Raw genomic sequence first — 26,032 nt, 5'->3', positions numbered from 1 at the left:
CCCTGAGCCCTGTTGAGGCCCAAAGGAGCCGCAGGTCCCCTAGCAAGGGCTGGACAGGGGGGTGCCGCTAGCCTGGCCCAGGACCTCCCCCTGGACCCGCCTGGCCCTCCCCCACACACACACACTGGGAAGGAGCCTGGGCTTGGCCCGGCTGCTCTGGGACCTGGACGCAGCAGTGCTTCTAGACCTACAGAAAACTCGGGAAGGCCGAGAATGTCGGGCGGCTACTGCAGTGAGTCGCTGTTGTCCAGGACCAGAGCACCCAGGGTCCCGGGGGCCAACGAGGCGCTGCCATCCCCTGCGCTGTCCACAGACTCGTCCTCACTCTGTTCGGCCATCATCACCTGTTGCACGGCCAGCGTGGCGCCGTCAGATGACAGGGACTGCAGCCCGTCCACGCCCATGCCCACGGGTGCAGCGATGGTCACCACGGCGCCTGCCAAGAGAGTGGCATGGCAGGCGCTCAGTCCCAGGCTTTGTATGTGTGTGAGCATGTGTGCGCACAGGCCCCTGTGTGTAGAGTGTGTACCTGCATGTATGTGGACAGGAGTGCGGGAGTGTAGGTTTGTGGAGTATGTGTGTTTGTCGTTGGGGTTCAAGTGGGAGCTTATGGGACCTCGGCCAGGGCCAGGGTAGGATAGGCAGTGCGGCTGGTCTGAGGGAGGGGCCCACGCACCCCAAGGAGCAGTGAGTGGGGGGTTTTCCCCACCTTCGTCCTGGAAGCCCCCTGGAATCCAGGCCCAGTTCTCAGTTCCCTCTGAGTCCTGGGACCCCTGAAGCCAGGGAGCAGGACATAAACACCCACGGCCCAGAGAAGCCGGCACCCACCTTCCGCCATGGCGAGGTCACTGGGGGTCGGCTGGGTGGCGCCAGAGGCAATGGAGTCAGGCCAGAACCTCTGGACTGGCCTATTCTGGGCAGTTTTCTTCTTCGTTTTCGGGGTCTCTGAGCAGCTGGAATCCAGCATGGGCTGCAGAATGCGTCTCCGGGCATTGATGAACCTGGGGGTGGTGGGAGACTCGTGGGCAGACGCCGTGGGCACCAACAAGGATAGAGCCAGGATGAGTGTGGGGGACAGATCACGGAGGATGGAGCACAGGAAATGGAGGGAAACGAAGATGGTGCTGAGCAAGTACCCTTGACCCCCCACTGGGCTGGCTCTAGCTTCCCGCTGGCATTTCTACATGACTTGGAGTGGGATTGCTGCATTTGTGGCTAGCAGCTGGGGGGGTGAAGGAGTGTTGCTCACCAGTTGTTGACCTGGAGCAGTGTCAGGCTGGTCTGGGCTGCGATTTGTTTCTTTTCGTCCTCTGTGGGGTATGGGTGCTGCAGGGATTGGGGGGGAGGGGGAAGAGGACTTGTTTTTGTTTTGTTTGTTGTTGTTTCTTGGGGGGCCACCCAGTGACACTCAGCGGTTACTCCTGGCTCTGCACTCAGAAATTGCTCCTGGCTTGGGGGACCATATGGGATGCCAGAGATCGAACCTTAGTCCATCCTGGGCCAGCCGTGTGCAAGGCAAGCGCCCTACCGCTGCCCTATTGCTCTGGCCCCAGGTAAGGGGGACTTGGGCTCAGCCTCACATGGCGGCAGACCCTGGAGCCTCTCACAGCCGGACTGTAGTGGGTATTAAGAGTTCCATGCAAAGGGGGTGGGTGACCTGTCCAGCAGACTGCAAGAGAGGTCTGTGCACCCCACGGAGGTGTTGGCTGCTGGGCCCCAGCGAGCCTCCAACAGCTCCATATGCCCCGCAGAGGATGCAGCATAGCACTGGGGGTCCTTGCAGTTGAGACGCCTGCAGAGCGAGCCCTCCTCCCTCCTTCGGCACCAGCCCTGCTGCAGAGCGTGACCCGGGTTAGCTGCTGGGCTCATGAGTGCCCCCCAGGAGCACAGGGCTTTGCCTGCCGTGCCCCGCTCACCCCGATGTGCTGGAAGAGCCAGGAGCGCATGACGTTGGTGGCCTGCTTGGGAAGGACGCCCCGCTTGTTCTTGCCCGACGCCTCATCCTGCTGCAGCACGCTCAGCTCCTGGTTCAGTTGTAGCTGCAGCTGCAACACACCGGGGTGGGGGACCCAGCCATGAGCCCAGCGGCTGGGATAGACTGGGGTGCACGGGATGCCCCAAGCCCACAAGCCCCGCAGCCCCCTCACTCCCTGACCCACTCTGGGCTCAGGTCCGGCTCCTCCAGTCCCAAAAGGGCAGTGAATGGATCACAGCAGGTCCAGCTGTCCCTGTTCTGGGCTCTCGGGGCTGTGAGATTGGGACGTGAGTGCCTGAGAGTGTGTAAGTGTGAAAACGAGTGATTGGAGTGTAGGAGTGTGTAAGAATGTGGGTGTGGGAATGTGTGCGTGTCCGAGTACGACTAGTCTGAACATGAGCAAGTGTGAGAGGAAACACAGGACTGTGAATGTGAGTGTGAGTGAGAGTGAGCGCGTAAGAGGGAGGGTGGAGGGCCCGGAAAGATGGCACAGCGGCGTTTGCCTTGCAAGCAGCCGATCCAGGACCTAAGGTGGTTGGTTCGAATCCCGGTGTCCCATAGGGTCCCCCGTGCCTGCCAGGAGCTATTTCTGAGCAGACAGCCAGGAGTAAGTCCTGAGCACCGCCGGGTGTGGCCCAGAAACCCAGAGGGAGGGTGTAGAAATACTCGAAAATGTGTGAGGAGACTGTGGGGTGTGCATCTACGAGTGTAAATAAGTACGGATGTGAGATGTAAGAGCGTGAGCACGTATGTGCACAAACATATGAGCGTGAGCGTGTACGTGATCAACTGAGTGGAAGAGCACTTCAGTGTGTGTGACTGAGCATGTACATGTGTGGATGTCCACGTGACGTGTCTGTATGTGATGCGAGCCCATGTCCCGTGTATGATGTGTGTGTGTCTATGTCACGTGAACCCATGTCCCATATGGGATGTGAATGTGTCCCTGTGATGTATGTTTCTTCTGTGATGTGTGTATGTGTCCCCGTGTCTGCATATGTCCCATGCATGTGACCAATGTGTCCCGGATCCTCAAGCCCGGACCTAGGAGTATGGTGGGCTCTCAGCAGTGACCCTGGATGGACCCTGCATGCACTGGGGCTTCCCTCTGGTCTGGGACAAGGAGCCCCTAGGCCGGGCAGGGCCACCCTAAGCACACACCTGAGAGTTCTGGATCCTGATGGTGCCGGGGGACAGTGCCTGGGTCACCACCTGGCCCTGAGGCGTGACCACCGTGACGGGCTGGTAGACAGCACCGCCTGCGGGGAGAAGGTCGTTTGAGTCTCTGATGGCTGCCAGGGCCTTCAACACAGCCTGGCCCGAGTGATCCCGAGAGCCCTGCACACAGTCGTGAGAGTTGCGCCAGGCACGCCAGGGTGAGCCTGGTTGGCATAGGGCGGGCACCAGGTGGTCCCTGAGGTGGCCCAGGAGCATTCCAGGCTGTGACCTGCTGGGTAGGGAGGTGGGGACCTGGGGGGGGGGGTGTCAGGCTGGATTGACACAAAAGTGCATGGGGTGGGGGTAGCCCTGGATATTTTGAGCTACCACTTTCAGAGACAATTAAGAACCTAATATGGGTAAACCTGCCCGTCCTTAGTCCTGAGTAAACTGAGGTCTCCAGATGCATCCAGCCAAGCCGAGTCCCACTAGGAGTCCAAGGGCCTGCGGTGAGACCTACATCACCACCCCGGTGGGTTCTGGCACCACCACCCCCCCAAAGTCCTACCTGCCACTGTAGCCATGGTCACATTGCCCTGCTGTAGCGCTGACGCGGGCACCACAAGGCCCTGAGGGCTGAGTGTACCCGCGATGGCACTCTGCAGCTGCTGGGGGCAGAGCACAGGGGTGCGTCACAAAGGCAGGCAGCTGGAACAGTGCTCAGAGAGCACAGAGCGGGGTGAGAGGGAAGGTGCTCGGGGAGCAGGGAATGCTCAAGGGTCACTCATAGCTCTATGCTCAGAAATTACTCCAGGCAGGTTAGGGGACACTATGAGATGTTGGGGATCGAATCCGGGTTGGCTGTGTGCAAGGGAAATGCCCTCCCTGCTGTGCTATTGCTGACCCTTAACATATGAATTTTAGGAGTCCGGAGAGATAGCATGGAGGTGGGGCATTTGCCTTGCATGCAGAAGGACAGTGGTTCAAATCCTGGCATCCCAGATGGTCCCCCGAGCCTGCCAGGGGCGATTTCTGAGCATAGAGCCAGGAGTAGCCCTTGAGCGCTCCAGGTGTGACCCAAAAACCAAAAAAAAAAAACTCCACACAAAGAAAAAGTATTATTTTGGGGCCGGGAAGGTGGCGCTAGAGGTAAGGTGTCTGCCTTGCAAGCGCGCTAGCATAGGACGGACTGCGGTTCGATCCCCCAGCGTCCCATATGGTCCCCCCAAGCCAGGGGCGATTTCTGAGTGCATAGCTAGGAGTAACCCCTGAGCGTCATACGGATGTGGCCCAAAAACCAAACCAAAACAAAACAAAACAAAAAACATATGAATATGAATTTTTTAAAGAAAAACATTGACAGGAAACCCTCGGGACCTGGGGCCAGCAGTTTCCAGGTGACACCCAGAGCAGACCCTGGGGGACAGGCTGATAAACGGGACAGACTCCCTGACCAGGGTTCCTGGGAAGCACTGGCAGAGGGGCTGAAGTGAGGAGAGGATCAGCAGCTTGGCTGGCAAGGGGCTGTGTGTGTGTGGGGCAGAGCCCAGAGTCAGCCCCTGACCTCAATGCACACCACCTCACATAGAACCAAGAGGGTGTCCCGGGATAGCCAAGCAGTACCGGGCTCCCCAGAGAGTGACCCTAGGGCAGGGCCAGGAGTCCCCAGCCCGTCTGCAGGCTGCAGGTCCGCAGACAGATGGTACAGAGGCAGGACTGGGACTTGGCTGGGATGGCTGGGCTGCAGGGGGAGACCTGGGGGAGGAGAAGGCACAGCCTTAGCGGGCACAGAGGGACTGCCATGGCCCACCTGGGGCTGCGTGGGTGAGTAAGGGCTCCCAGGCTCCCCGCTCAGCAGCGTCTCGCTGTTCATCTTGGTCTTGAGGCAGGCGATGTAGCGGCTGCAGAAGTCCTTGCACAGCTCGTTCACCTTCTCCAGCTCCAGCAGATGGATGCGAAGCACCTGGATGGCCTTTACCATCTGGCAGGGCAGGTGTGTGGCGGGCAGCGGCAGCAAAAAGGCAGAGAGGGGCACGACATTGCTTCCTCTGCTCTGGGGCATTTGGAGATGCCCATATTGCAGGAGACGAGAGGAGACACGTGACCACCCAGCACCCGGCGGGACCCATGTGAGGCTGGGTGACGCCTGCACGCGGAGCCCAGCACCCTGGGACCACTAACTGGCCGTGGTCCCCAGTACCCACACCAATGCCTGGTCGCACACACACCTCTACAGCTCCCAGTCACCCCCTTTCAGGCACCCAGAGGTGGCTGAGCCCCATCTGGTCAGGCCCCCTCGCCTGCCCGCTCACCAGGTTATCGGTCTCGGGGTCCTCACAGAAGAAGGGCTTCCCCTCCTTCTCCTGCTTGCGCACGAAGCTCTCTATGTCGCCGTCGAAGCTGGCGGAGGTGGTGCCCTCGGCGCCCTGCGTGGCCTGCTCACACTTCTCAAACAGCAGGGCCAGCAGTGGAAACAAGGGGTGCCTGTGGCAGGAAACAAGGCATCTGCAACCGCTGTTCTGGGGGTCTAGGGAGGTGGGACCTGAGTGTGTAGCGCAGCTGCTGGAGGTCCTGGGGCCGCACGAGGCTCTGGGTATCCCCAGGGCGCCCCCAGACAGGGTGCCTAGCACCCGGTTTTCCCCGACCCTGCCAGGCCCATGACCCTGCCCTGGTCCAAGCTCACCTATAGATGGCCTGCTTGTCGGCATCCATGGGTGTCTGCGAGCCCACAGGGGGCGAACTCACAGCCTCCACCTCAGGCTCCGAGCACGTGGGGTCCTGCTCCGTCTTCAGCTCTGTCACTACCTGCATCTGGGAGCCGGGACCACCGGGTAGGCTGTCAGAGGAGTCAGGGTGTCTGCCTGCTCTCACCCCAACACCTCACCACTCTCCACACCCAGGGGGCCTTAGCAATGGCCACAGGAAGCCTGGTTGCCTGCTGTTGGCCTCAGAAGGCAAGGAAATGCACGGGCACTGCCATGGGGCACTGTTCTTGGTGTCTCTTTCACCGGCCTGGAAGAGCTGTGGCAGGATACGCCTACAGTCCAGCTCCCCAGGCCTACAGCAAGAAGGTCAGCAGGCAGGGCTGCACTAGGAACTTGGAACCCTCCAGGTCAGTTTGGGGGCACTAGGCCTGCAGGAACCAGCCCTGGGGCACCCTGGCCCCAGCTGTCTCTCAGCCTGTGTTTGTGTGTGCACGCACACAGCCCGGCGTGCCGTGCCCACCTGCTGCCCATCCTGGTAGCCATCTATGCTCAGCGTCTGAGTTGCCATCATGGTGCGTCAGACACACCGCCCACGTCACATGTCTCGCATTCGAAGGGCAGGGCACCTGGGAAACCAAAGATAGAAAAGCGGGTCACTGGGATGGTACTAGGACCCCACCATGCTTGCAGCCCCAGACCCTTGCCTGGCCTCCCATCTGTCCAGCGTCTGCCATGGTGCACCCAGATCCCTGCAATTTGTCTGCAATTGTCCCCTAAGGCAGGGGCTGCTCTGGTCTGGTGGGTGAGTGGGGGGGGGGGCAATGGACCTGGGGGGGGGGGGTGGGACCAACGGCTGAGCCGGGTGAAGGCAGAGGGCAGGACAGGCGCTGGAGAATCTCTGGGGCTGAGACTGGGGGTGCTGGGGAGAGGTACTGGGAGCTGGGGGACATCAGATCCTGCTGCAGGACTTAGGCGTGGGCGTGACCCCGTGACCCGGTAATGGGTGTGACCGAGACTGGCTGTGGGTGTGGCCATGGCCTGGTTGTAAGCGGTGGGTGTGACCAGGTCTGGACCTGGCTGGATGGTGGGCGTGAGGTCAGGGTCTGCAGGGGGTGGAGCCTAAACTGGCAGTGCCCTGGTGGTGGGCGTGGCCCGGGCCTGGCTGTTAGAGTGGCTAGAATTGTGGGCAATTCCAAGCTCCCACCCGAGTGAAGCAATGGGCTAGTGCAGCAGCCTCTGGGCCTCCATGAAAGAGAGATGGTGCAGCTGTGGGCAGCAGAGGCCAGTGGCTGGCAGAAGCCTGGGAGTCCCCGCTGGGAAGGGTCTCCTGCCGTCCGGGCCAGGGCGGGGTCCCCCGGATGACTTGGAAACGCGTTTCTGATGTGGTTTGTTCAGGGGCTGGAGCTGAACCCTGCGGGGTCCTTGCTAGTGGGGGGACACCCAGGAACGAGGTCAGTCATGCAGGCACAAGCCGTGACCCTCAGCCCATCCAGAGCCCCCTGCCCTCCTGTGCTGTCTAATGCTCATCCTGGACTCTGGGGATAGTGCTCTGTGCCACCTAGGTAGAGATGTGGGAAAGTGAGTGGACCCTTGATGTGGGTGGCCTTGAAGGCGTGTCCACCAGCTCCACACCCCAGAAGACAGCCTAGGCAAGGCTGGTGTGGGTGGACAGGGCTGCCTACGAAGGCAGGCATCTTCAGGAAAGGCCATACAGACCAGCCAGCGAGTAAGTAGCTGGTTAGCCCTCGGCTCCTGCCCAGGCCGGACAAGCTCCTGGCAGCTTGGGTGATTCTGCAATTCTAGGATTTCCGTGTTTACTGTCAGAACACGAAAGAGGAGTTGGCAGACGGGCCTTCGGTGATGGCCTGGACTCCAATTTTATTTTTTATTTATTTTATTTATTTTTGGGTCATACCTGGTGACACTCAGAGAGAGGTTCCTCCTGGCTCTGCGCTCAGAAATAGCTCCTAGCAGGCTCTGGGGACCATATGGAATCCCGGGGATCGAACTGGGTCTGTCCAGGGTTGGCCACTTACAAGGTAAATGCCTTACTGTTGCCTACTGCTATGGTATCACTCCAGTATCCTGGACTCCAATTTTAAAAGTACCAGGAAAGGGCCGGGCGGTGGCGCTGGAGGTAAGGTGCCTGCCTTGCCTGCGCTAGCCTAGGACGGACCACGGTTCGATCCCCCGGCGTCCCATATGGTCCCCCAAGAAGCCAGGAGCAACTTCTGAGCGCATAGCCAGGAGTAACCCCTGAGCGTCACAGGGTGTGACCCAAAAACCAAAAAAAAAAAGTAACAGGAAAAGGTGGAGTCATAGCACAGCAGGGGGGGGGGTATTTGCCTTCAACACGGCTAACCCGGGTTCAATCCCGACATCCATAGGGTCTCCCGAGCCAGTCAGGAGTGATTCTTTTTTTTTGGTTTTTTGGGCCACACCCGGTAACGCTCAGGGGTTACTCCTGGCTATGTGCTCAGAAGTTGCTCCTGGCTCGGGGGACCATATGGGACACCGGGGGATCGAACCGCGGTCCGTCCAAGGCTAGCGCAGGCAAGGCAGGCACCTTACCTTTAGCGCCACCGCCCGGCCCCAGGAGTGATTCTTGAGCCCGTAGCCAGGAGTGAGTCCTGAGTGCTTCAGGGTATGGCCCAAAAACCAAATTCAAAACAAGGTTCTTATAAAGCGATCTGGGGCCAGAAACAGCTCTCAAGCTAAGTGGTTCTCCCACAAGGGAGGCCTAGAATACCCAGCCTCTACCGCTGGGACCCTCACCCCGCCAGAGGCAACTCTGAGCACTGAAAGCAGCGGCCCCAAACACACACACACACACACACACACACACACACACACACACACACACACTCACGCACGCATAGCTGAAGACCCTGAAAGGTCCAAGAACAGCTCAGTGACCCCAGACACACACACATTCACGCACGCATAGTTGAAGACCCTGAAAGGTCCAAGAACAGCTCAGTGACCCCAGAGATGCAGCAGGACTCTTCCCGACAACCATGGGACCCACAGATCACACCGGGACAGCTGAACTGAGCCAGGCCAGCGCTCCATCCACCAAGCCACAGGGGATCAAATGCCCACAGAGAAGGTGCTGGCACAGCCACCGTGCCCAGGCCACCTACCTGACGTCAACAGCAGAGCCGAGGTTGGCGACAGCTCGCTCCAGCTGGAAAGAGGCAGCTCTGCGCTGTCCTGGTCCTGCTGGTGGCCTGGGCAGAGTGCAGGGACACGGGTTCTAGAAGCTTCGCTCCTACTGGGCCGGGGCCGACGTGCTTGGACTCGGTGTGCTCACGGACCTGACATCCAAATGCAGGGACTTGGCTCTTGGAGCTTCCAGCCTGTCGCACTGTGGGCATCGGAGGTCTCCGTGAGGGATGAGGCGTCTCCCCACTGGCCCACCCTTAGGTTTTTCCGACATATGATGGGGGCAGAGCTGCGCTTTGCTAGAAGCTTTCATGTGGGCCAGAGACATAACACAGTGGTAGGGCGTTCAATCTCCAGCATCCCATATGGTACTCTGAGCCTGCCAGGGGAGATTTCTGAGCGCAGATCCAGGAGCAACCCCTGAGTGCCTCTGGGAGTGACCCCCCCAAAAAAAAAGCTTCCGTGTAACTCAGCTCTACTGGGCTCACGTCAGTCTCACAAGGGAGCACTGCTGGGCAGCCATGAGGCAAAGCCCAGGGCACAGTACTATGTCATCAGCTTCTTGGCTCCCTCAGAGGGTGGGGGATGATCGCTGCACTCTGAGGATGACTCCCCACGAGGACATCCCCGTGAAAGTGACCACTGCTGTGAGAATGACAGTCACCCCCACGTAGATGATCTCCCCCGAGGGTGACCCCCTCTATGAGGGTGAATTCTGAGAGGGTGACCCCTGTGAGGGCGACTGTGAAGGCCACCTCCTGTGAAGATGACCCCCCAATGACGATGGATAATCTCTCCTGTGAGTGTGACCCCGTGAGGATGACCCTCTATGAAGATGTCCTCCCCCCATATGGTGACCCCTTCTGGCCTTTCCTTTTCTGTTTGTTTTTGTTTTGTGGCCATACCTGGCAATGCTTAGGGCTTACTCCTGGTTCTTTGCTCAGGAACCATTCTTTTGTTTGCTTTGGTATTCTTTGTTTTGTTTTTGGGCCACACCCGCTGTGCTCAGGAGTTACTCCTGGCTCTGTGCTCAGAAATCGATCCTGGCAGGATCCAGGGACCATACAGGATGCAGGGAATAGAACCCGGGCCTGTCCTGGGTCGGCTGCGTGCAAGGCAAACTCCCTACTGCTGTGCTATCACTCGGGCCTCTGGAGCCTCTCCTGTCTTATGCATGTGTCCACCCTCATGCCACAGCCAGGTGCACTTTCTTAGAACAAGAACCGACCAGTTCAGGGCCGGGCGGTGGCGCTGGAGGTAAGGTGCCTGCCTTGCCTGCGCTAGCCTAGGACGGACCACGGTTCGATCCCCCGGCTCCCATATGGTCCCCCAAGAAGCCAGGAGCAACTTCTGAGCGCATAGCCAGGAGTAACCCCTGAGCGTCACAGGGTGTGGCCCAAAAACCAAAAAAAAAAAAAAAAAAAAAAAGAACCGACCAGTTCAAGCAAGTCTGAGCTCACGCAAGTCTGGGTCTCCGGGCCTGTCCTTTCAGTGAGCGACCTCTGACCCCTTCCCAGTTTCCTCCATTAGGCCAAAGCCTGTGTGTCTTTGGCCACTGACAGCCAGCAAGGGTCGAGGAAGCCACGGCCACCACCACTCACAGAGCTCTTCCCCGGAAAAACTCCCTCCCTCAGCTACATTCCTTTCATAAATATAAATAAAAGGATTTTCATTTTTCCCCATGATTGACAGATTTATTGTTGGAACAGCTGTTAGGGCGCTGGCCTCGTACGCAGAAGACCCAGGTTCAATTCCCATCTCCGGAATCCTGCAAACCCCCACCGACCAGTAACCCCTGAGCTTGTGGCTAAATCAAAACCTGTATAGGTTTACAAAAAACAAAAATAGATTTGTGTTTTCTCTAGATTCATTTTATTGTCCTAGTTTCCCGAGATGGAAGTTGAATTCTTCTGATATTTTTTGTTTCCTGTTTTGTAGTACATGTACGTATTTAAAGGCCACACACTACCTAGGCCAGAGAAACACCTCAGCATGCTAGAGCATATGCTTTGCATGCAAGCAAGATGCCTGAGTTCGATCCCCAGCACAGCTTGGACCTGGAGCACTAAACCAGGAGTAGCTCCTGAGAATCAATAAGTGTAGCCCACAACAAAACAAAAAAGGCTGCAAATGTCCTTCACTGAGAAGGGACTGTGCCCACCCTAGGGCTCTGGATGTAGCCCGTCGCCCATCTGTATGGAGCTGGGCTGTGTCCTCGCTGCCCCGGGTGCAGCCCATCATTTTCCTTACAGAGCTGAACTCTGGCCGACACTCTCCTCAGGTCCATAAGAGAAAGTCGTCTGGGCTCTCCTCTTCTGCCTAACTTCCCCAGGCTGGGCTGTGCTCTAAGGTCATGTCTCCTGGCTCTCCAAAGCCGTGGCCAGCTCTGTTCCTCATGTCTTCTGGTGGTCCTTGGACTACACACACACAATGTCCCCACTGCCAACAGTCCTACTACTTGCCCAGTCTGCTGCCCGGGTGAGGGGAAGGGAGCTGGGACATCGCTTGACCTCCAGTGTTCAGGTCACTGTGCCTCAAAAACTGGCTCTCTGGGCCAGAGAGATAGCATGGAGGTAGGACATTTGCCTTGCATGCAGAAGGGTGGTGGTTCGAATCCCATCTGGTCCCCCGAGCCTGCCAGGAACAATTTCTGAGCCAGGAGTAATCCCTGGGCACTGCCGGATGTGACCCAAAAAAACAAAACAAAAAACCAAAACAAAACAAACCCCCCCAAAAAAAAACCCTGGCTCTCAAGACCCACAGGTCCAAAACTTTGCTCCAGGCACAACTCTTTTTGGTCCTGCCAACGGCTTGCAGAGTTAATGAGTACCTGGGCTGGAGGTGGAGAAGGAAACTTCATCTATTCATCCGATGTCAGTCGTGTCAGTCAACCAGCCTGCTGGCCACTTAAGTCAGTCAGTGAGCCAAACAGTTGGCCAGTCAGCCAGCAGTCAGCCAGCTTGTGTTTAATCACTCAAGCAATCTATCAGCCAGCCAGTCAGTCAGCAGCCATGCAGCCAGTGGGCCAGCCAGCCAGCCAGTCAGTCAATCAGTCAGTCAGTCAGTCAGTCATGTAGCCAGTCTGTCATTGGTCTTGTCTTCACACTCCTCTGGCTGCCGGCGATCTGCTCCTTCTTCGGCAGGGTGACCACCTCAAGTTCCTCACCTGAGTGAGTCTCAAGCTGACTCCCTTTGGGTCCAGCCTTGGTTCTCAGCTTCCGGTTTCGGGTGTTAGGTGGGTCCCCAAGCAGCTGAACTTTCCTGTAAATGTGCAGTTTTGACCATCTGGGAAGCATCATCTTCTAGTCAGTGCAGTTCCACATGGCTGTGCTGGTTCAAGTCCAGTCCAGTCCAGTCCTTTTACTTGGTTTGGTGCTTAGGGCCTACTCCTGTCTCCAGGCCCAGGATCACTCCAGGCCGTGCTTGGGGGATCCTAAATGGTGCTGGGGATCAACCCGCATCCGCGACATGCAAAGCAAGAATTCTACCTGCCGTTCTATCCTGCCAGACCTCAAAGGGCCATCTTTGGTTTGTTTCTTCGTCCATGTGGGGGGAGGCAAACCCCGGCAGCAGTGCAGGGTCCCAAGAGCTACGTGTGTGGGGCTTGAGTGGGTAGCGTGTGCTGGCCCAGCCCAGAGCCGTCTCCCTAGCCCTCGGACGTCCGTCAGCTGAATGTGAGGGACGAGCAGCAGCTTCCTGGCTCCTCGTGGGTCTCCCGGGCCCAGGCTGAGCTGCCCTTGCCTTGTTCCATTCCGAGTGCGTCAACAAGCTTGACCCATGGGCCCGCACTCCTCTTGGCTCATCTCCACAGCCCTTTAGGGTGGCCAGAGATCTAGGATCAATATGTGGCCAACCCCCGCTCCCCCCCAAGTCTCTAGGCCCGGGGAAGGCTGAGCAGGAGCCCCAAGGGCAGCAGATGTAGCCGCCAGCCTCTCAGAGGCGCTGTCTCAGCCCTGAGACATGCAGCTGCCTCTACTCTCCAGTGGCTGGGTGGTAGGGGTGATGAGGCTGTGAGGCTCCTTCCGCTCCCAGGGGAAGCCACACGCCTGGGAAATGCCACACAGCTCCCACAGCTCCTCGGTGTCGGGACACTCCCCGGGGTGCGCTGAAGGATCCTGTCTCCAGGAGACATGGGGCCCACATGGGAAATCCCAGGCAGCACCCTGTCCTGCCCAGCTGTTGAGTTTTGTTGTTTTGTTTTGGACTTTATGGTGCTCAGGGGTTCCGCCTGGCTCTGCTCAGGAATCACTCCTGGCAAGCTTGGGGGACCCTCGGGGATGCTGGGATTGAGCCCAGGTTGGCCACATGCACGGCAAATGGCCTACTCTCTGTGCTATGGCTCTAGCCCTGTCAAATCCAGGGTTTTGATGGCACCCTTTTGGGAATATGCCTGAGAAAACATGTGGGTGCGGGACACTGTGCCTTGAATGCCACTTATGGTTTGGAAAGCTGAGCAACTTTGTATGCCACATCCTGCCAAGCCCATTGGTTGCTGAGTCTTCTCTCCACTGTAACTCTTAGGCTAAAAGATTTTTTTCTTTTCTTTTCTTTTCCCCAACAGTAACACCCTTCTCTTAGGCTAAAAGGTTTTTTCTTTTCTTTTCATTCCCCAGCTTACGCTGTGTCTATGCAACATGCAGCAACCCTTTTAGCTCGTCTAGGGGTTTGCAGAGAGCATTAGTACACCATTTATTCTGCTACTATCACTCCTTTAGCGTCTCTCGCATATGTCTGCATTTTAGTAACCTCAGGAGGGGGAGATGTTGGTATAATCAGTCTTTCCCTAAATCAGTATGGCTTGTCAGACTTCTATTCCCTTAACTGCTATGGCTTCCTCTTATCAGATCTAAATCCCACCTGGGCTGGAAAAACTTCTGGATAGGCTCTCCGCCAACCTGTTCTCTACCCCTAGGGGTGGTTCTAATCCTCCCAATGAAGACTTGGGTTTGGACTGATCTCTAACTCTCTCTACCTGGTGGGAGGTTCCCAGACCTGTGTTTCATCTCTCCAGCCTGGTTTGGATTATTTCCTGCGGTGGGCTCTGCTCCGGACCCTTTCCCTTTCCCTTCGGGATTGGCTTGTGAGGAATCATTATTACTCTGTCATTCGGAGGATTGCCTTTATTCGGTCTTGTCTAAGGCACCACCCATGGTGCTTGTTCCTGGGGCCCTGGGAACTAGGATCAGGGCCAATGAAGGGAGCTGGCTGGGTGCACAGGAGGCGAATGCCTTGACCCCTGAAAGCCCTGTACCATGTCTCCGGTCCAGAAAACTCAGAAACCAGCAAACTAGTGCCCGGAGCAGTGGGCCAGTGTGGGCATAGCGACCTCGGGAACCGCAGCAGTTTGTGACCTCCAGGCAGGTTTAGGGCCAGCAGCAGCAAAGGCCGTGCTGCTCAGGAGAAGCTGACAACCGCACCTTTAGTCGGTTTTTTTGGTCTTTGGGCCCCACCTGGCAGTGCTCAGCGGTGGCTCCCAAGAGTGCTCTGAGGTCCAGGTGAGAACTGGGCCGGCAGGTACAGCCTGTGCTTGTCCCCTGAGCTCAAGGCCTCAGGCCCCTGTTCTTCCTTGTTCCTTCCACAGAAGAAATAGGACCCCCCCCCCAAACAAACGGAGTGGGGGGCTGCTCCAGAGCCTCAGACCTGATCACCAAGAACAGCTGGAGGCCAGGCCACGTCCACTCCCCAGCCCAGCTGGGCTGCGCCAAGGCTAGGTAGGTGGGTCTGGGTCCAGGGGAGGGGCTGAAGCTACCGGCATAAACAGAGCCATGTTCTGGGCAGAGCCGAGTCCCGGGGGGCCGTACCCTCCATCCTGGCACTGCTCTTGGGGTTCTGGGGTGTCCCAACCTGCTGTGCAGACAGGCCCACACCCCCACTAAGCCTATGGAAGGGGCAGCTTCCATCGACACGTGAGGAATATAGAGGTCTTTATATATTTCTCTTTTGTGTCTGTCCTCTCTGCCTGCTTTTTCCTGGGAGGGGCGCCATTTGGACCTGAATAAATTCGAGGCAGGGTTGAGAGGGAGCCTTTTGCCCCAGGTTTGCTAGCTCCAGGATTGGGGCAGCTGGCTTGCTAGTAAATTGCTTGTGTTCGAGTTTCTTGCCTCTTTATACCCTCATACCTGTGTGGATTATTTACTGCGGACTAATATACTTGGAACAGCTTCTCCTATCCTTCCTGGGTAGGGGATATGGGGTTTCCTGTTCCCTTTTGGGAATAACCAGACCTTATTTAACCCTACATCCAGCAAACGCATCGCTTCAGACAAGGGGTGCAGAATGGGTCAGTGCCCTCCCAGGCCTCTGTCCATGTTCTGCTCCCCATGGGCAGTGGGCACAGGAGGCTGGCGCAGCCCAATGCCTTGAGCAGTGGCAAGTGCAGCAGAAATGTTCCCCGACTGCTAATCCTTCCTGCGGCCTCTCACTAGGGCTCCTGCTGCACTGAGCCTATTGAGGAGAGCGAAGGAAGGGGCGTGGAGCAAACAGAACACAGGGAAGACACTTGTTCTGCACACAGCCGTGGCCTGGTTCAAGTCCCACGACCACATAAGAACTCTGAGCCCCACAGAGGCCAGGCAACACCCCTGTGAACATCGTTGTGGCCCAAGCACCCCCTCCAAAAAAAAAAAAAATACATGAAAGGAAGCCTGGCAGCTGTAGAGACAGAGTAACAGCTGGTTCCCAGCAGCTGTCTGGAGAATCGCCGGCCCTGCCCTTTCTTTCCAAACAAGGCCTGGGGCGGCCTTGGAAAGTCCGCTGCTCAGATGCCATCAGACCTTCAATCCTGGAAAGGCGAGTGCTGGGTGCCAGAGTATTTCCAAAACGGGCTCCAGGAAAAGCACAGTGACTGGGGGAATTAAGAGTCCCCCGAGCCCCAGGACAGGACAGAGCGTGAATGCACACCACGGCTTTGCTCCAGGACTGCCAGCTCAACACTGACAGCTTGCCAGATGCCAACTAGGGTTAGGGTCTGGGTTGTTTTCCGAGAATCAGGAACCCTCAAGGGCACAGCCCCAGGCCCTGGGATCTGGCCTGTGTGCACATGCGAAAGGAGCCTTGTGCAGGGTAAAATAAACAAAGGAGGGCCTGGAGAGATAGCACAATGGCATTTGCCTTGCAAGCAGCCGATCCACAGGACCTAAGGTGGTTGGTTCGAACCCCGGTGTCCCATATGGTCCCCCATGCCAGCCAGGAGCAATTTCTGAGCAGACAGCCAGGAGTAACTCCTGAGCACCGCCAGGTGTGGCCCAAAAACCAAACCAAACAAACAAACAAACAAACAAAGGAAATAGCAAGGGACGGGACCTGACATGCTCAGAAGGCTCAGTGACATGGGGCCCAGTGTGGGCCAGAGAGAGACAGGGCCAGGCTGATCTAATCGCCAGGGGTGACCGTGGTGGGGAACTCAGCAGGGAAGGAATCCCAACAGCAACTCTCCAAGCCTGGCAACACCCCAGGCCTGGTGCCGTGTGGACTGACCACAGTTGAGGGACACAACAGGAAATGCTGTTCTGGGACCACCGTCCTCCCACAGGGCTGGTTTCGTCCCCTGGGGCGATCTGGTTAATCTGAAGGCCCCGATGGTCTGATGAACACAGACAAAGCAAGGGCCAACGCCGCGTTTCTCAAGGTGGCCTCAGACCACAGCACAGAGGTCATAGAGCATCGCTTGCATGAGACCCAACCTGGGTGTGATCCCGGAATCTATCAGGAGTGGTCCCTGACCATGCTTCGTGCAGCCACCAAAAAAAAAAGAACTCCTTTATTTATTCTTTAAGTCTATAAAACCCCCAAGTCTCAAACCAAGCTAGGTCATGTACAGCATCCACACAGGCTTCACGGAGCACTCCAAGGCACTCCCAAGGCACTGGGGTTTAGGGATTCTCCCATCGGAAGGTGCTGGAAAGAGCGACCAGTGCCTCTCCATCCAGAGTCACCTCAGAAGGGGGTACCAGGGGAGAGCACAGCCTGGGCAAAGGGTGCTCTGTGGGCATGTGATGGGCATGGTGTGGCCATGGGAATGAAGGGAGGGGCTCCAGAGGGGGCCAAGGGGGGGCTCCTGCTGCCCCCCAAGTCCCAGATTGAAGCTGACCCCCATCTGGGGCCCACATCTGGTGGTGCTCTGCCCTGCGTCCTAGAAGCAGGAGCTCCATCTGGGGAGGAAAAGTGACAAACATGAAGCCGTGTCTCGACATGGCATCAGCCTCTCAAGCTGGCAGGTGCAGAGTCATGAGATTCGGTAAAAGCAAGGCTGCAGGGGCCCGGACCCCAGCAAACATGAGGGGCAATACGGTCAGGCCCCAAGTCCTGGACATGCAGCATGCCACTGCTGTGAGCACCTTCTGGGCTGGCACAGGGTAAGCTCTCACTGCTCTGCATCCCTCCTCCCAGGGCCACCGGCTGTCTGGGGTGCCCCTCTGCATGGCATCCCAAAGCCCGGGGGTTCCAGTGCTGCAAGTGAACCATGTCCTTGGTTCGTCTTGAAAGTTCAAGGGGGAGCTGGAGAGAGGATAGGGAGGTAGGGTAGGGAGAGGCACTTGTCACGCATGCATAGGATCGGGGTCTGGGTCCACCCCCAGTCGGGTCTCCCAAGTTTGCCAGGGGTGATCTCTGTTTTTGCTTTTGGGTCACACCAGGCAGCGCTCAGGGGTTAACCCTGGCTCTGCTCAGAAATCGCCCCTGGCAGGCCCGGGGAACCATATGGGATTAGAACTACTGTCCTGCAAGCAATGCAGACACCGTATCTCCGGCCCGGTTGAATGAGAGGCCAGAAAGCAGGTGCGGCTCACGCCCCAGCCCTAGCCGCAGGGTTCCAAAAATTTGCAACCAGAGTGAAAGTGGCTGGCGGGAGACTGAGGCCTGTTTCTGCAGGAAGGAACCCCAGTTTTCATCTCGACCCGGACCCTCCCGCTGCTGGGTCTGACCCAAGCATGCAGCACGCTCTCTCTGACTGGGGAGTGAAAGTTCTGAAAGGCAGGTCCCTCTGGGAAAAGTGCCCAGTCCCCTGGGAAAAGTAACATGTGGCACTTTCAGAACAAGCTAATCCCACTGGGAGTGGCGAGGCCGAAGGGTGCTGTGCTCCGCATGCTGGGTTCCAAGCGCAGCATCCAGGAGGGGTAAAAATGCACGCGGGGAAAAGGAAGAAGGGGAACCCCCTCTCTCCCAACCTGGACCCTAGGCAGCCCTTGGCACGCAGCTGCTCCCAGCGCCACACCCCTTGAAGGATTCCAAGAGTGGTCTGGGGAGCACCCCAAAGAAACAGCAGCAGCAACAACAATCAAAGCAAAACAAAACAAACAAAAAAACAGCCAAATGCTTCATGACAGCCACGGGGGGAGGGGGGGGGCAGCTCCGGATCTACCCTAGGAGTGGTGGTGGGGGGGTGGGGAAACCCTAGCAGCGAAACACAAAGGGGATCCTACCCCATGCAGCCTCGGGTGCGCCCCCCAGTTTCCGCCCCGCCCGCTTCGCTTCGCCCTCCCACGTGGCTCGTGGGTCCCCGGCGGGGCGAGAAGGGGAGGCGGGCCTCGAACTCGCGCCGCCCGGGTCGGTCGCCCCAAGGCCCGGGCAGCCCGCCCGCCCCCGCGCAGGCCACGCCCCCAACGCGCGCCCCCTTTGGCCACGCCTATCGCTGCGCGCACCCGCGCAGGCCACGCCCTCCACGCGCGCTCCCTTTTGGACACGCCCCGATGCGCGCGCCCGCGCAGGCCACGCCCACTGCGGCGCGCTCCCGCCGGCCTCCCGTGCGCGCGCCGCGCTCTGAGGGACGGCCGGGCCTGGCCGGGCCGGGCCGGGCCGCAGGGCGGGAGCGGGCTCGGCGGCGCCGCTTTCTAGAAATTTCCGCGTCCCTGACCCCGCCCGCCCCGCCCCGCCCCGCCCCAGCCCGCCGCGGAAAACAAGCCCCTTCGGCGCGCCCCCGGCGACCCCGCGCCGCCGCTGCCTCCCCTCCCCCACCCCCCTCCCTCCCTCCGGGCCGGGCCCCGCTTCCGGGCTGCGGGCTGGCGGGCGGGCGGGCGGCGTCCGTCCGGCGGCGCGGGCGTGATTGATAGGCCTCGGCGGCCGGGCGGCGGCGGCGGCGGCGGCGGCGGCGGCGGCGGAGCGCTTGAGTGACAGCTTACCTGGGTGCCAATCTTCGTCACACTGACAAGCGGCTGCAGCAATCGGGACCCGCAGTGCCGCGCCCCGCGTCCAACCGTCACGCCGACGCCGGGCCACGCGACACGGCCTCGCTCAATGGGAGGAGGCGACGCCGCCGCGCGCCGCAGCGGCATGCCCGCGGGGCGGGGCCCGGGCGGGGGGCGGGGCCTCGCGCGCCTGGCCACGCCTCTGGGCGGGCTCCGCGCGTGCGCACGGCTGGGGTGGGCCGCCTCTGGGCGGGGCTCTCGCTTCGCGCTCGGCGGGGATAGGTCGGCTCGGCGATACCCGCCCTCGGGGGCGGGGCCTCGTCGTGGGGCGGTGGTCTTCGCCGCCACGCCTCTAGGCGGAGCTTTGTGGCGGGGCGGGGCCTGCGCGGCGCATGGCTAAAACGGGCTCGGTGTTTCCCGCCTCTGGGTGGGCGGAGCCTGCAGTGGGGCGGGGACTGGGCAGTCGCCACGCCTCTGGGCGGAGCTTTGGTGGTGGGGCGGGGCTTGCTCGGCGCATGGCTGGTCCAGGCTCGGTGGTTCCGCCCCTGGTGGGCGGGGCCTGGCCTGTGGCCCCTCCCTCGGGCGGGGTCCGGCGGAGCCACGGCCCTTCGCGCTCTTAAGGGGCCCTGGGCGGAACCACTGTGCGGGCCTGTAGGGACGTCGGGCCGAACCATCGCGCTGCAGCCGGGGTGTCCCCCAGGACCCTGCTCCGGCCTTGCTGTCATCCCGGGCCAGGCTGGCTCCTTGCGAGGCTTCTCTGCCCGGGCTGAGGCTGCCACTGGCGGGCAGGGCCCCTGCCCGAGTTTCCTCGGAGAGACACTGATTCCCGAGGCTGAATTAATAGGGGCTGCCGGGCCGGAGAGAGCATGGAGGCAGGACGTTTGCCTTGCATGCAGAAGGACGGTGGTTCGGATCCTGGCATCCCAGATGGTCCCGCGGGCCTGCCGGGGGCGATTTCTGAGTGCAGACACAGGAGGAGACCCAGACGCTGCCCACAGCCAAAAATAAAATGAAATAACATGTAGGGGCTGCGGCGCAGGGTGGCTCGAAGTGGCAGGCCCTCGTCCACCTGTCGGGGGCAGGTCCAGCGCCTCCAGGGCCCCAGCCCACCGTGCACACAGATCCAGCGGGGTGCCCTGAGGTCCGGGCAGAGCGTGAATCCAGCCCCAGGCCCCGCTGCTGGCCCTGCCCGGTGCCTCCATCTGGCCCCATTTAGGCTTGTGCCTTGGCAGCTCTGCAAAGAGGGGAACTGGTTGTTTAGTTTTTAGTTTTAGTTTTCTTTTGTTTTGCATTTTTTGTTTTTGTTGTTGTTATCTTTCTTTTCTTTTTTTGTATGTGTGAGGTGTATATGGGATGCTGGGATTCGAACCACCATCTTTCTGCATGCCAGGCAAAAGCCCCACCTTCTTGCTATCTCTCTGGCCCTGTTTTTGTTTGTTTCTTTTTTCTTTTCTTTTGGTTTTTTGTTTGTCATTTGTAGTTGCTGATTTTGGTTTTTGTTCTTTCTTTGCTAATTTTTTTTTTGTATTTTTGTTATTATGACTTTGTTGGTTATGGGGTGGTTGTTGTTGTTTGTTTTTTCTCTTTCTTTTATGTTGTTTTGTTACCTTTTTCTTCTTTCCCCTTTCTTCTCCTAAATTGATATTTATAACACCTAGACGATTCCTACTAGGTTTTTTGTGTGTGTGCATGTTTGTTTGTTTTTTATTTGTTTTTTTTCTTTTCCTTTTTCATTTCTTATACCTCCCACAGAACCACATTACTGGGATCATCTTGCTCAGCCTCATAATTTGAGGGGGGGAAATGGATGGTATAGGACCAGACAGTCATATATTTTCTGTTTTTTTTTTAGACAGTCATATGAACATTTAGTGGAAATAAAAGATGATCAAACTTGAACTCCAAACCCAAAGTCAACGACAATAGAATCAATATCCAATCTACAACAAGCTGTACAAGTGGGGACACTAACATCCTGGAGGGTAAAGGAGGGAGAAGTGGGATGCATGCTGGGGAAAGGGGTGGAGGGAAGACAACACTGGTGGTGGGATTGCCTCTCATTTTTTGTCACTATGTACCTTAAATATTACTGTGAAAGATACTTTGGCCGTAATAAAAAAAAAAAAAAAAAAAAAAAAAGGAACCGGCTGCATGGGGTCACCTGCTGGCCACACACCATCTGGCCTCAGCTGCTGCTGCTGCACTCTCTCCCCCTGCCCCATCCCCTCAAATCTGTCTCCCAATCCACCCCCTGCTTTCCCTTCTCTCCCATGTCTCCACAGAGAATTGAAGCACAATGGGGAGGGTCTCCTGTCCACCATCTCCCACCCCTGCTGGTGCTTTCCTGGCACCCGAGCTTGCCCGCATGGAAGAGTCCACGACCCTCCCCACACTCACTGCTGTACTCCAGCTCTTCGTGAGCATTTCTTTTTTCTTTTCTTTCTTTTTTTTGGTTTTTCGTTTTTAGACCACATGCAGCGATGCTCAGGGGTTACTCCTGACGTTAGAGTTTGAGTTGACCACCGAGTCGGTGCTGTGAGTCCGAGACCACCTCGATCATGCAAGGTGCAAAAGGGAGTTTGTTTGACTGGTCAAGGTCCAATTCTCATCCAACCAGGGGAGTCTTGACAAGGACCCCAAGTTCAATCTACAAGCAGTTTACAGAGTTTACAGGTGTCAATAACTCAAGCATTTCATTGGCTGATACAATAGTGCAAACATTTCATTCCCTTGGACAGAAATCACATCATGCTTAGGGTGGATATCCCAATTTATTGCTGACTTAACTTTGTGTCAGGGGGCCCTTATCTGGTGGAACAATCAGACCAACCTAGTTCCTCTTTTTCAGCTGAACAGGGGGCCTCTTACCCTTTATAGGGTGGGTACATTTTGTTTTATTTTTTGTGTGTGTGTTTTTGTTTTTGTTTTTGGGCCACAACCCACAGGGCTCAGGAGTTACTCATGGCTCTATGCTCAGAAGTTGCTCCTGGCAGGCTTGGGGACCATATGGGATGGCAGGATTCAAACTACCATCTGTCCTGGATTGACTGCTTGCAAGGCAAATGCCCTACTACTGTGCTATCACTCTGAACCAATCTTTGTGCTTTTATTTATTTATTTATTTATTTATTTATTTATTTATTTATTGGTTTGGGGGCCATACCCAGAGGTGCTCAGTGGTTACTCCTGGCTCTGTGCTCAGAAGTCACTCCTGGCAGGCTCAGGGATGCTGAGAAGTAAACCCAGGTCCCTCCAGGGTTGACCACGTGCAAGGCAAATACCATTGTGCTATTTCTTCAGCCCACACATTATTACTTTTAAATATTATTCTGGACTTACTCCTGGCTCTGCACTCAGGGATCACTCCTGGCACATTCAGGGGACCCTAAAGAATGCCAAGGAAAGATAAAAAAAAAAAAAAAAAAAGAATGCCAAGGATTGAACCCAGATTGGCCACATGCAAGGCAAGTGCTTTTGCTCTGGCCCCCACACTTGTGATTTTGTGATCCACTTGGGAGGTGGTGATTCTCTGGTTCAGGCAGGTGTCCTGGACCACTCAACCTTCTACCCCTGGGAGGTGGCAGTCATCTTCTGGAGGTCTGTGGGTACAATTCCGACCAGAATTCCCGCCTGCAGACCTCCCCGTCCTGCCAGGTCCCAGGTCCCACAGCTTCCTTCTCAGAACCTGGGCCCTGATCAGCTGGCCTCCCCCTCCCCCATCTACAGCCTCTTCCACAGGGCAGCTGCCTCTCCATCTGTCTCACCATGTCTCCATCTGTCACCTATCTCTTATTTCTTGTTTTGGGGCCACACCCTGTGGCACTCAGGGCTCACAAATCACTCGGAGGGACTCTATGTGAGGGGTCAGGGATGGGACCCAGGTTGGCTGAGTGCAAGGCAAGTGCCCTCCCCACTGTGCCTTTGCTCCTGGCTTTTTCTCCTTGTTTACAGACCTTTCCTCCAGGGCACAGTGCATGATGCTTGCTAGGTGAAAGCCCCGGGTTCTATTCCTGACACCCAAAACACCCCAGTAACACCCTGTGTGCTCCCTCCTCCCCATGAAGCAGCAGTAAAAGGCTCCAGAGTCTTCTAAGCAGTCGGGAAGCCCCTTCTCCTGCCCCTGATTTCCTGACGGGCTCCCATCAAAATCCTCCTCTAGCTCAGCTGTGGGTCCCACACCCGCTCTGTGCTAGGTTTCTGCAGTTCTGGACCCCTTTATTTGGGGTTGGGAATTGAGGCCACACTTGGCAGCCCTCAGGGGTTACTCCTGGTTCTGAGCTCAGAATCACTCCAGGCTGGCTCGGGGGACCCTATGGGATGCCGAGGATCGAACCCAGGTCAGCTGCGTGCAAGGCAAATGCCCTCCCCGTTGTGCTATCGCTCCAGCCCCCAGCAGATTCTTCCAGACCACCAAGAGCTGTTCTCATTCAGTTGCCATGAGGCTACAGCACCCTCTGAGCCTTCAATTCTAGCATTTTCTCTTCTCTTTGTGGTTCTGACCTGCAGGGGACCCTGGCACACAGCACACAGTGGGCTGGGCACCCTGGAACCCTCACCCTCTTCCTTCCAGTCATCCCTCACAGACCCTGGCGCCCTCTCTGCCTACCCCAATGGGAGGATGGCTGGCAGAAAGGTACCTGTTTCTCTCCCCACCTGCCACTGGGCACAGGGCAGTGGAACATCGCCAGGCACATTGCTGGCTCAGAAAAGGCCAAACGGACTCCGCTGTTAACTGCAGCTCCTTTTCCTCCCAGGATGCCGTGATGTGCCCAGGCAGCTCTGCACAGTCCCTGGGCACTGCAGGGGTGTCTCCGTCTCCCCACCAACAGTGCTCTGGGTGAGGCACCCTCCCGTGGGAGCAGTAGTACCTGGGGTGAGGACGGGCGGGAGGAGCTCCTGGTCAGGAGGGAGATGCTGGGGGAGCTGAGACCTTATTCGGGCTTTATGCCACCACAGCACCCTCTTTTTGTTTGGGGGCACACTCAGAGGCACTCAGGCACAGAGCTAACTCCTGGCTCTGTGCTCAGGAATCACTCCTGCCTGGAAGCCTCAGGGGATCCTATGGGATGCCTGGGATTGAACCCGTAACAGCTGCATGCAAGGCAAACGCCCTTCCTGCTGTGTGGTCACTCTGGTTCCCTCTCTTCCTCTGCACCTTTTGAATTAACTTTTCTTTCTTTTTTGGGGGGGTGGGGAGGGAGAGGTCACAGCTGGCAGTGCTCAGGGTTTACTCCTGGCTCTGCACTCAGAAGTCGCTTCTGGATGGAGTAGGGGACCATATGGGATGCCAGGAATTGAACCGGAGTCCATCTGGGGTTGGCCACATGCAAGGCAAATGCCCTACCACTATACTATCGCTCTGGCCCTGCACTAACTTTTCTCCACCCAGAGACAGACCAGTGGAGTCCCCCAGGATAGCCAAGGGAATCCCAGATAAAAACTGCAATAAGGGAAGTCGTGACACAGATTTGGCAACTGGGAAGACGGGAAAGGAGGACCACCATGTGGGGGAGAAAGACTGGCCAGAGGGGGCTGGAACACCACCAGGAGAGATCTTTGAGTGCAGAGCCAGGAGGACTGCCTGTGTGGCCCCCAAACCAAAAACAGAAAAAACGGGCTGGAGTGGTAGCATAGCAGTAGGACGTTTGCCTTGCACGCAGCTAACCCAGGACTGATGGTGGTTCGATTCCTGGCATCCGATAAGATTCCCAAGCCTGATATCATCGATGGGACTACTGAGAATCCTGTTTATGGGTGATTGGGCTTCCACTGTAACTTTACCCTGTCCTCTTTCTTTGCATCTTTGTTGTCATAATTAAAATAATAAAAAAATAATTAAAAAAAAAAAAAAAAAAGATTCCCAAGCCTGCCAGGAGAGATTTCTGAGCCCAGAGCCAGGAGGAATCCCTGGATGCTGCTGGATGTGACCCCAAAACAAAACAAAACACAAAAATAAACCAACAAGCAAAATACAGGTGTGAGCCACTGGACAGTGGGGAGCCCTTGTACACGGCTGACCTGGGTTCAGTCCAGGTACTGCCAAGAGGAATCCCTGAGCTCAGAACCCCCAGAACCCCTAGGTGTGCCCCCCCCCAAAAAAAAGAGTAATATTACAAGGATCATCTTCCACTTTTGTTCCGACAATAGTTCTGTGGTTGGCAATCAGTATTGGCAATCAGTCAACAGGCAAGAATCACCCTGCGGCCCCTGAGGCTCAGCCTGGAGCCCATGTCCCAGATGCTCCCTCATCTAGCCTTTCCTGCAGCCACATGGACCCCGAGGGTTCCTTCCAGGCCCTCCCAGCCCAGCTCTGCTGTCTTGGGCCCCACACAAGCTCCAGGATCCCGGGCTGAGCTGGTGGAGACCTGCAGCACCTCAGTTGAGCCATGGCAGAGAGCCGTGGCACATTTCCAGCGAGTGGACCAGGCAGAGGCTGCTGGGATGGGCCAGTACGATTATTTTCAGATGTCACTTTGGATCCCAAGAAGGGCTGAGGCCTGTGACTTCCTCGTTGCCTCCTCCTTTTCTGGGGGACATGCCTGGTTTTTTTCCTCTGAGAAGGCCTATGGGCCTTGAACTGGGACTCTGATTCTCAGTAAGTGCACTTGGCCTTTCGTGAGTTGAGACTGTCAGGAGGCTGGATTTAGCCTGGGATTCAGGGGGGCAGAGGGGTACAGGTCACCATGGTGAGGCCCTGGGCCCACTGCCTGGGTTTAAGCTGCAGCCACGTCCTGCTAGAGCCCCACCACTGCTTCCGGGGCCTGGCCTCAGGCCAGTAGCCCATCAGCAGCCTCTGGGGGTCCCGTGAATCCTGCACACCCATACCCAGAGACTGAAGAGCGGGGAGTAGACTCTGTCAGCAGGGTGAGGAAGGTGGGAGGCCCTGGATGCCTCAGCACTGGGGGTGC

At 57.4% G+C, this 26,032-nt stretch overlaps 1 protein-coding gene across 1 annotated transcript; it reads right to left on the bottom strand.

Annotated features, from left to right (window-relative positions):
• Positions 1-71: 71 nt before the first annotated feature.
• On the bottom strand, positions 72-19,216 carry PKNOX1 (PBX/knotted 1 homeobox 1). Its single transcript, XM_049785431.1, has 12 exons — positions 19,119-19,216; positions 8,982-9,205; positions 6,359-6,464; positions 5,817-5,944; positions 5,446-5,617; positions 4,944-5,114; positions 3,702-3,801; positions 3,137-3,234; positions 1,917-2,045; positions 1,250-1,326; positions 829-1,001; positions 72-436 (listed from the first exon to the last, which is right to left on the bottom strand). Exons 3-12 carry the CDS (start codon positions 6,407-6,409, stop codon positions 225-227), a joined length of 1,311 nt encoding a protein of 436 aa, XP_049641388.1. The 5' UTR covers positions 6,410-6,464; positions 8,982-9,205; positions 19,119-19,216; the 3' UTR covers positions 72-224.
• Positions 19,217-26,032: the final 6,816 nt, after the last annotated feature.

The sequence above is a fragment of the Suncus etruscus genome, chromosome 13 (assembly GCF_024139225.1).
Source record: "Suncus etruscus isolate mSunEtr1 chromosome 13, mSunEtr1.pri.cur, whole genome shotgun sequence".
Taxonomy (NCBI): Eukaryota; Metazoa; Chordata; class Mammalia; order Eulipotyphla; family Soricidae; genus Suncus; species Suncus etruscus.
This window is presented reverse-complemented; position numbering and strand designations above follow the sequence as displayed.